We start from the raw sequence: 10,000 nt of genomic DNA, 5'->3' as shown, positions 1-10,000 counted from the left end.
TGTCGTTAGGTCATCATCATCTTGCTGCTTCTTCCCCCTCACCTTCATCCTACACCCCTCCCTCCTCTCATGTGTGTGTGTGTGTGTGTGTGTGTGTGTGTGTGTGTGTGTGTGTGTGTACCTCGTCCACCCTCATTTCTTATGTGTTTAGATTTGTGTACGCGTGCCTGTCTAAATCACAGTTTATACACAAACCAATGAAAAAGCAGACCAAGGAGATTGAGAGAGAGAGAGAGAGAGAGACAGACAGACAGACAGACAGACAGACAAAGAGAAACAAAGAGAGACAGAGAGAAAGGCAGAGTCAGAGACAGGGATAGAAAAAGGAAGACAGCGATAAAATATAAAGAGCAAACAGAGATCAAAATCAGTTCCAACACACACACACACACACACACACACACACACACACACACACACACACGTGCGCACTCATATCCCCAAAACAACAGCAACAACAAACGAACAAACAAACAAGCAAAAAAAAAACCCACCCACACAAAAACTACCGCTCCCCAAACACAAGCACATATACGCCCCCCTCACTCATCCCCTCAACCTACCGCCACCGCCCCCCCCCCACCACCACCACAAACAAACAAACAACAACAACAACAAGAACCCCAAAAAACCCCACAAAATCCCCACCCTACTAACCTGCAGTATATATCCCCGCGCGTAGTCCTCATAGGACCACCCGAAGCCGTGCAGCACCTGCAGCACCTCCTCGTGCTGGAGGACGCTGAAGAGTCGGTCCAGGAGGATCTTGAGCCTGACGGGGGTTGCCTGGGCCCCGTACAGCATCAGGCTGGCGATGTCAAAGACGATGTTAGGCTGAACCACCTCCACCTGCATGCCTAGGTTGTAGGCGTGCTGGTAGCCTAGCTTGTCCAGGGCTGAAACGCACAGGAAAAAAACTATAAGTAAGTAAGTAAGTAAGTGAGGATGTAAATGAATGAATGAATGAATAAATCAATAAATAAATTTATAGACAAATAAATTCGTAAATGAATTAATTTAAAATAATTCATTAACAAATAAATGAATGAATGAATGAATGAAAAATTAATTGAATGAATGAATGAATAAATAAATGAATAGATAAATAATTAATTCCTTAAAAAAACAACAACCACAAACAGCTAAACAGATAGACAAAAATAAATAAATGAATGACGACACAAACAAACAAATAACTGGATAAGAAAGAGTAAATGAAAACATTACGTGGATAGATAGATAGATAGATAGATAGACAGATAAACAGATAGATAGATAGATAGATAGATAGATAGATAGACAGACAGATAGATAGAAAGACAGACAAACAGACTGACAGGCAGACAGATAGATAGATAGATAGATGGATAGATAGATAGATAGATAGATAGATAGATAGATAGATAGATAGATAGATAGATTTTAAGCAAAAAAGATGGGACAGCTGACGGGTATACTTGTCAGTGAAAGGCTGCTGCCCAGCTGAGATTGAGGTTACAGTTTAAGGTGTCAGTCATCAGTCTTTACTTGGGCGTCTTCCTTTTGGGGAGGGGGGGTTGGGGGGGGGGGGGGGGGGTGGAGGGGGGGCTGCATCATTTTTACTCAGCAACATCAATTACACCGCTTATAAGTACACAAGCAGCAGTTACTGCAGTTCAAATTCATGCTACATTGATTTGATCTCATCAAGGTTTTAGCTGTCAAGAGGTTAAAGGTCTCAGAATCATTGAAAAGAACTGAAGGGAAAAATGCACGGTGTAAAAACTAAAAGAAAACAAAATGGACTGCTCTTTTTTTTCTTTTCTTAGGGCACCCTCCATCTGACGAGAGAAAGACAGAGGTTGGAACAAAATAATAACATTGCATTCTTCAATGCATAACAAAGTTTCGGAGCAACTGCAAACCGCGAAAATAAAGTGAAAAGTAAATAAAAACGAAAGAAAGAAAAGAATGGTTGTTAACAAGAAGGAACTGGCTTTCTCAGCAAATGCAACCCAGCTTTCCCATCGCAAGTCAGTCAGTATAGATGACAATGAAGTGACGAAAAACAAAGCAAAACAAAGCAACCAAAAAAGACAAAAAAAAAAAAGAAAAAAAAGGACAAAGCCTGCGTCAGTTGCCAGCTACAGTGTTCTAAACAAAGGAGCGCTCAAGTGAAACATCAGGAGTCTCAATACAAAGGAGGTGAGTCTAATTCTGCTACCACAGTCACCAGAGAAGAGGAACAAGGCACACGGGCAACACAAGGGAAAAGCTGCAGAAGGGTGGTGTGTATTGTATATCACAGTTTGTTTAAACTGCAGCCCTGCATGGGCCAAACAGGCTGGGGATATCTGGCTGTCCACAACCCCAAAGGTTACCGAACCTGTCTCCAGTTACCAGCAACAACGTTAAGGGGGAGGGAGGGAGCCAGCTTTGAGAATATCATAACACAGACCTGCACAGAGAGGGGGAGGGGGGATTCAATCACACACACACACACACACACACACACACACACACACACACACACACACACACACACACACACACATATCAGCCTACTCGTAAGGTTGTATACAATACGTTCCTTTGTTTGAAACGGCACTTGTGTTCTGTACAACAGATCTCTCTCTCTCTCTCTCTCTGTAAGCGTGTGCGTGTCTGTATGTCCGTGAGTGTGTGCTCATGCGCGTCGTGTGCGTGGATGCTTTACAGCAATCATTCCGCACATAAAAGCGCAGAAGATTATATAAATCAGCTTTTGAACAGAATATCTAACGATGGACGCAACCACACCATAAACAATACCAACTTGAACACATTAGTGTGAACAATCCAACGTGAACACAATAGACACGAGGTAAAAACTGATCACCACATGCGAAGTAAGAATCCATCCTGTCGTTGCCCATCAAATTCATCACGACGTCATCACCAGTCCCAGAACGGTCTCGGAAGTCACCCTGAAGTCCACACGGGGGACTCCTAATTCAATCTCCACCTTGGTCACCCCCTAGCGCCCGATGTAAATCAGTGTCCAGTGAGTTGTCAGTAATCACTTTGATTAGCGGTCACGCCTGTCGTGTGGTTTAATCACACGACCATCACTGCCCGCATGCAGACACAACGAGAGACATCCTTCACTTTCCTACATCAGCTGAGTCCAGGTCCTTGGAGAGCCTTAATACTGTCGCCACTGGCACCCCCAACTCAATTGCTGACTGAACACGGCGGCGAAAACAAAAGGCGGGCAACGAACGACGTCCCGAGATTCTGCAGTCAGTCCCCAACTGGCTGAGTTGTCGGCCCTGACGGCGGGAGGCGTGAACAACTGCGGGTCCGGGTGTGAAAATGAGCGGTGTGAACGGCTGTTAATTACATCACGGGGAGTGATTTGGGGAGAGATGGTTAAGGACAGACCAGGCATTACTCTGCCTTCACACCACTAACGAGAGTTGCACAAGTCCGCTTCCAGGAAGACCTTCTGACCTTCCCCTGCACCTTTTGTCTCGGGAGGTCGAGTCTTTGAAGTGGAAATGTCCGTGATAGACCAGCTAGAAAGCCGATAAATCACTTACAGCCAGCCTGGACCGGCCAAACTGACCACGGTCCGCTCGCTGCCAAAAGGTTCCCCGGGCTTGGACATAGGCCCGCCTGCCATGTGAAACCTGTTTCTGGGGGGCTCTCCCATCTTCGCTCGCCTGATTCGATTTGGACGTCCCTCTAGGGTTACGGGGACCCGGTTAGCGCTTGGCAAGTGGCGCGAGCTGGGGTTTGAATTATTTAATTGCGGGCACTAATTAGTCCGAGCCCCGCCGATGTTCACAGGATGCTGGAAGTGGACGAGATAGGTCGGGTTGGTGGGGGTGGGGGTGGGGTGGAAGAGGATGGCCGTTCTGATGTCTATCTTGACAAACACCAGCAGCTCCCCGTCAGGCGGTGACGTCACCATGCCCCTGCCAAGCCCCCCCTCCTTTACCTGAGGCCTGGATGAAGGACGTCCAGAGGTTATCCCCCCTCAGCCCCCGAGGCCAGAAAGATGGGGATTGGTTTACCGTGGCCAAATCAGAGCTGACGCCATATCCGGTTGAGACAGAGGGGGGGGAATTGAGGGGAGAAAAGAAAACAGACCGGTAATTCGCTGAAATAACGCCAGGGGAGTAGAGGGGGAGACGGTCCAAGCAGTCTTGTTTTTCGGGTAATTACGGGCACTTTTTGAGGAGCTCTGTGATAAGGAAAACGTTTCATGCCAAGCCGTATCCACTCTAGACCTCGCTAGTTAGGCCGGACAGACGCAGACATTGTTTAATGTTCTCAGTCTCTGGCTTTCCGTCCAGTATGGGACACTAGTTGACTCTGATGCGTCGGCGGGGTAGGGGCAGGGTCTGAGGGGCAACACCACAGTTCTTTATTGTTTAGCTAAGTACTGGGGGCTCAGCAGCGCGCAATACTCTTCCTTGTAGTGAATTCACCAAAACAGTTTGAACGTGATGATGGAAAGGTATTATAAACTTCTATCGAAGATAGCGGACGTTTTCGAGGGAAGAAGAATTCATACCGTAACCCTTGCTATCTGGTGGGTGACGGGGTTGAGATGTGGTGTGTGCGTGTGTGTGTGTGTGTGTGTGTGTGTGTGTGTGTGTGTGTGTGTGTGTGTGTGTGTGTGTGCGTGCGTGTGTGTGTGTGTGTGTGTGTGTGTGTGTGTGTGTGTGTGCGCGCGCACGCGCGGTCTCGCGTTTTGTGTGTTTGCATGCGGATGCGGTCCTGCTGGGCATGTGTGCACAGAGTTAAGATGAAAAATGAGGGAGGAAAGAGAAAGGATGTGTGTGTGAGGGTGAGTGGAGTGGCGGGAGCGTGGGTGGTGGGGGGTGGAGAGGGGGGGAGTGGAGGAGGGAGAGGGGGGACACGCCTGCATACAGCAGTCAGATAAGACTCGTTTCCCAAACTTTCACCGCCACGTCCTCAGCACTGCCAGAGTTGATTCCCCGGCCTGGCCTGCCCTGCCGCCCGTCCCTTTGTCTCTCCCTCTCTCTCTCAGCCCCGGCAGACCTGTAGCTGCTGTCTTCGCCCCTGTCTGTCTGTCCCGTCTGTCCGAACAGAGCAGCTCAGCCAGGTAAACGGACGTGGGTGGTGGTGGTGGTGATGGTGGAGGTGGTGGCTGCCTGCTCCTTTTCCATCATCTTACCCTCCACCCACGGAACCCTTCCACCCCATCCCGTTCCACCACTCCTGCCCCCCCTCCCTTCCCCTCCTACTCTTCTTCCTTCCTGCAAGCCTGGTCAATTAAGGGGCAGGCCAGGTAAGAAGCGACCAGGTAGACAAAGGAATGTGCCACCCCTTGGGGTAGGGGGGTATTGGGGGGCGGGGGGGTGAGAGGGACTGGAGGGCTGCCTTGCTTTGATCCAGCAGGCAGGGACCGCATGGCTGGCAAGGCTGGCAGTCCTGGGCACACCGTCCGCCAGCACCTGATGTCTTGCCTCTCCACCACCCCTTCACTTCCCTTGCTCGCTGCACCGTACAGCACAGCACGGCACGGCACGGCACGGCACCACACAGCACAGTACAGCACGGCACAGCAGGGTGCGATGCACAGGCAAGCCGCATAGTGAAAAGCAATGAACCGCACGTCGAGGAAAGAGGCAGGCGGAGGAAACGCCGACACAGATGTTTTGTCCCATCGGTTTTCAAGGGGGCTAGGTGTAGGGGAGGGAGGGGTGTGTGGTGGGGGCGGGGCGGGGGGTGGGGGGTGGTGACGTGGAAGGGGACTAAAGGTTGGTGGGTGGGTGAGGAAGAGTGTGTTTGAGGAGGTGTGGGTGGGGGAAAGGGGGCGGGGTGGTGGTTAAAGGATGGCCGACATCTGGAACCTCTTTCTCTCCGGTGTTGTTTGTGTGAAAAATAATAATACAAATTAAAATATTTTTAAAAAAAGGATAAAATGAGAGAGAAACGTTTGCTCGGTCCCTTCGGCTATGGTTGTAATTTTTGATGAAAATGTGAAGCTTGGTTAGACATCTTGGTTAGACAGATGATGAGCAAAAAAAAGAAAAAAAAAAAAAGTAATTATGTTTTGATGACTGTGTTTATGTGAAATGTATTTATTCATTTTGCCCTTGACGTGTTTCCTTCATATACTGTACGAACTTTATGCTTTCATGTGTGGGTATATATAAGCAGCTGTTGATACGGTTATGTCTTTGCATTTGACGAACAGCCACAGATCAGGTGTAAGGTGATTCTTAATGTCAGGCACTTCGTGACCCCACAGTAGCTAGCAAAAAAAAAAAAAAAAAAAAAAAAAAGTAGTGGGGAGGGCTCGTTCGCTCTGGAAGATCGAATATCTATATTCTAGCACTCTGAAAGTGAAAATATAATTCTGGGTCCCCCATCCTCGTCCCTTCTTTTTTCTTTTTTTTTATACTTTTTTTTTCAGTTTGATATTTCGTATGCTCTTCGTTGGTTTATTTTTGTGCATGTTGTGTCTGTCCTTTTCGTTTGTAGATGTTTGGAGAGACGAGAGATAAAGACAGAGAGAGAGAGAGAGAGAGAGAGAGAGAGAGGGGGGGGTCCCCCTTAGGGGTCAATTTTGTTTTCTTTTTGCAGCCCCGCTGTTACTTCTGGGTGTATGCAAGGAAGCAAGGTATAGGTAGAGAGACAGGTGATAGGTAACTGCCATCTGTTACCCTCCCTCATCCCCGTCCACACCCTCCCTCCTCACCACTATATCCTTCACCCTCTCTCCTCACCACTATCTACCTTCCTCTTTACAGAACATCTCTGATGTTTGACTTCATTGTTCCACTGGCGTGCAGACTGCGTGGGCAATCGTTACATTAACCACCTCTAGTATGTACTTAAAAAGAAAAAAAAGAAAAAAAAAGAGAAAAAAAAGAGAGAAATGAACAGGAGTAAAAAAGATGTGATGAAGATCACGTCTGGCCTATGACTTTGCGAGAGAGAGAGAGAGAGAGAGAGAGAGAGAGAGAGAGAGAGAGAGAGAGAGAGAGAGAGAGAGAGAGAGAGAGAGAGAGAGAGAGAGAGAGAGAGAGAGAGAGAGACGGAACAGACAGACAAGAGACAGAGAGATAGAGAGACAGGGGAGGGGGGGCAGACAGACAGAGACAGAGAGAGACAGACGGAGAAGAAGGAGAAGAAGAAGAAGAAGAAGAAGAAGAAGAAGAAGAAGAAGAAGAAGAAGAAGAAGAAGGAGGAGGAGGAGGAGGAGGAGGAGGAGGAGGAGAAGAAGAAGAAGAAGAAGAAGAAGAAGAAGACTGCTCGAGAGTTAAAAAAAAAGAAGAAGAAGAGAGAGAGATAGAGAGAGAGGGAGAGGGAGAGAGAGAGAGAGAGAGAGAGAGAGAGAGAGAGAGAGAGAGAGAGAGAGAGAGAGAGAGAGATCGAAATGGGGTGTGGATATATTTACTGAAGAAGAAAGGGAAATGCAAAACAAATCAGCAGAGACCGTTCCAAGTTCTGACAAAAAAGAGGAAAAAAAAGAAAAGAAAAAAAAGAAAAAGAAAAGAAAAAAGAGATTTACAACTGGCAGTGTTGAACGTTTTACACTCAATGGCGGGTAACTCTATCCAGGCTTACACCGGACAGAGTTGATGATATGAAAAGCTGTCAGCAGACCAACCAACCAACTATAACCAACCAGCCAACCAACACCGTGGTATCATGACCATCGCCTCACCACCCACCCCCTACCATGAAACAACCCATCACCGAAAAGGTCACCTTGGACATCACTGAAGGTCTGCAGAGCCAGGGAACAAGGGTTTAGTTTGGACAGGTATGGCAGGGTGGGGTGGGGTGGGGTGGAGGGAGGAGTAGGGAAGAAGAGAGACTGCGGGGGGTGGGGGGCGTGTGTGTGTGTGTGTGTGTGTGTGTGTGTGTGTGTGTGTGTGTGTGTGTGTGTGTGTGTGCGTGTGGATGGTGGCTTGCGGGTGAAGGAGGGGTGTTCATGGGGAGGGGGTAGGAGTAGCAGGAAACTGAGCAGAAGCTGAGACATAAACTTCCGACGTCCACAAGAAGTACGTCTTGGAGGAAGGGAAGAAGGAGGAGGAGGAGTAGGGGGGGGGGGGGGGGTAAGAAGAGGATGGCCAAATCTCCTCTCATCACCTTTTCGTTAGTTTCAGTTTCAGTTTCAGTAGCTCAAGGAGGCGTTACTGCGTTCGGACAAATCCATATACGCTACACCACATCTGCCAAGCAGATGCCTGACCAGCAGCGTAACCCAACGCGCTTCATCAGGCCTTGAGAAAAAAAAGAAGAAAAAAAGGGGAGAATAAATAATAGATAAAAACATAAAAAAAACTACTACCATTGCTAACAATACGTATAAGGCGCAAAAAACTTGATGAAGTCAACTATAAGCGTACATAAATAAATAAATAAATAATAATTATAATATAAAAAAGTAATAATAATAATAATAATAATAAATATATAAAAAAGACAACGAGAGAGAGAGAGAGAGAGAGAGAGAGAGAATGTTCCACCGTCTTTTCTTCAGTCTTTCCTTCGCTGCTGCAAGGGACATGAGAGAGAATTAGAGGAAAGAGATGAGGGGTTGAGAAGGGAAAGAGGGGGAGAGGAGAGAGTTGGAAGGAGCAAGGGAGACACAGAGACAGAGACAGAGACACAGAGAGAGAACTCAGAACTCAGAAACTATTTTAATGTAAGGCCACCGACCTGTAAACATATGAATGCACATGATGTACACACACACATGTGAAAACCAAACCTTGAGTTGGATGAACAACAAAATGTTTGAAAAAATGAACTGATAATATAACAAAACTAAATAAGTACACACACACACACACACACACACACACACACACACACACACACACACACACACACACACACACACACAGGAGGGGGCGAGGGGGTTAGGGGGGCGGGGGGAGGAAAAGAGACAGACAGAGATTGGAAAGGCACAAGAAAGGGACAGCCAAGAAATGTGGAGAAGAAGCGCTGGGAGTTAGAGAGTGTGGAAAGAAAAAAAAAAAAGAAGAAAAAAAAAGGACCGAAAAGAAGCTAGAATCCAGACAGTAGAACTCAGCACCACCAGGTCTTTGAACTCCGTCGTTCAGCAACATTGGCCAGGATGGCTGGCAGTCTGCGGTCCGCCCTCTGTGTGTCTGACCCACCCCTTTCATTCATACAGTGTGAACAGAAAAGAAAAAGAGCGAAAAGAGAATAAGAAAAGAAATGTCTTCGGCAGAATAGCCCACCCACCTCATTCCCGTCTCACCCAATACCCTTCTCATGCAAACGGCCGGCCGCCCACCCCACCCCACCCCACCCGCAGTCTTTTCTCAGATTTCCAGGAACTCTGTGTGTGTTTGTGTGTGTGTGTGTGCGCGCGCGCGTGTGTTTATGTGCGTGTGTGTCCGCGAGCACGCACTTCTGTAGCATGTCCCTCTCTTCCCTTCTCCTCCGAACCAAGAGTAAGTGCAGAGGATGAGAATAACTGTCGACGTATACCTTGTGCTGTTTACCTGAATTGTTTCTACCCGACTCGAATTTCTCCACTCCACTCCACTCCACCACCATCCCGAAAAAAAAAAAAGAAGAACCCCCCCCCTCCCCCCCCCACCCCCCCCGCCCCCTAAAAAAACCCGCTGTCTTTTCTCCATCAGCTGTGCCCTCCTTGCCTCCTCTTGTCTTCTACCTCCTGTGTTTACAGGTAAGACAGGTAAGCCGCCTCCCCGCCCGTGCCTCCCTGTCTGTCTCCTGAGATGCTGGGGATGGAGGGGTTGGAGGGGGGGAGGGTGATGGGGGAGAGAGGAAGGAAGGTGGTACCGGCCTCCAAGAACTCTGTACTGGACTGGCTGGTGTGGAGGCAGGGCGTGTGTGTGTGTGTGTGTGTGTGTGTGTGTGTGTGTGTGTGTGCGTGCGAGTGTGTGTGTGTGCGAGTGTGCGTGCGTGCGAGTGTGTGTGTGTGTGTGTTTGTTTGTTTGTTTGTTTGTTTGTTTGTGTGTGTGTGTGTGTGTGTGTGTGTGTGTGTGTGTGT

General features: G+C 48.1%; 1 protein-coding gene across 2 annotated transcripts in view; it reads right to left on the bottom strand.

Moving 5' to 3' along the window:
• The window catches only part of LOC143282014 (zinc finger protein basonuclin-2-like), a 105,937-nt gene that overhangs the window by 45,212 nt on the left and 50,725 nt on the right, over positions 1-10,000 (bottom strand). For both annotated transcript variants that reach the window (XM_076587432.1, XM_076587431.1), the window contains one exon: positions 658-896. In XM_076587432.1, the coding sequence (XP_076443547.1) occupies positions 658-896 (239 nt within the window). The remainder of the gene's footprint in view (positions 1-657; positions 897-10,000) is intronic.

The sequence above is a fragment of the Babylonia areolata genome, chromosome 5, assembly GCF_041734735.1.
Source record: "Babylonia areolata isolate BAREFJ2019XMU chromosome 5, ASM4173473v1, whole genome shotgun sequence".
In the NCBI taxonomy this organism is placed as follows: domain Eukaryota; kingdom Metazoa; phylum Mollusca; class Gastropoda; order Neogastropoda; family Buccinidae; genus Babylonia; species Babylonia areolata.
Note: the sequence above shows the minus strand (reverse complement) of the source record. Positions and strands in the feature narration are given on the sequence as shown.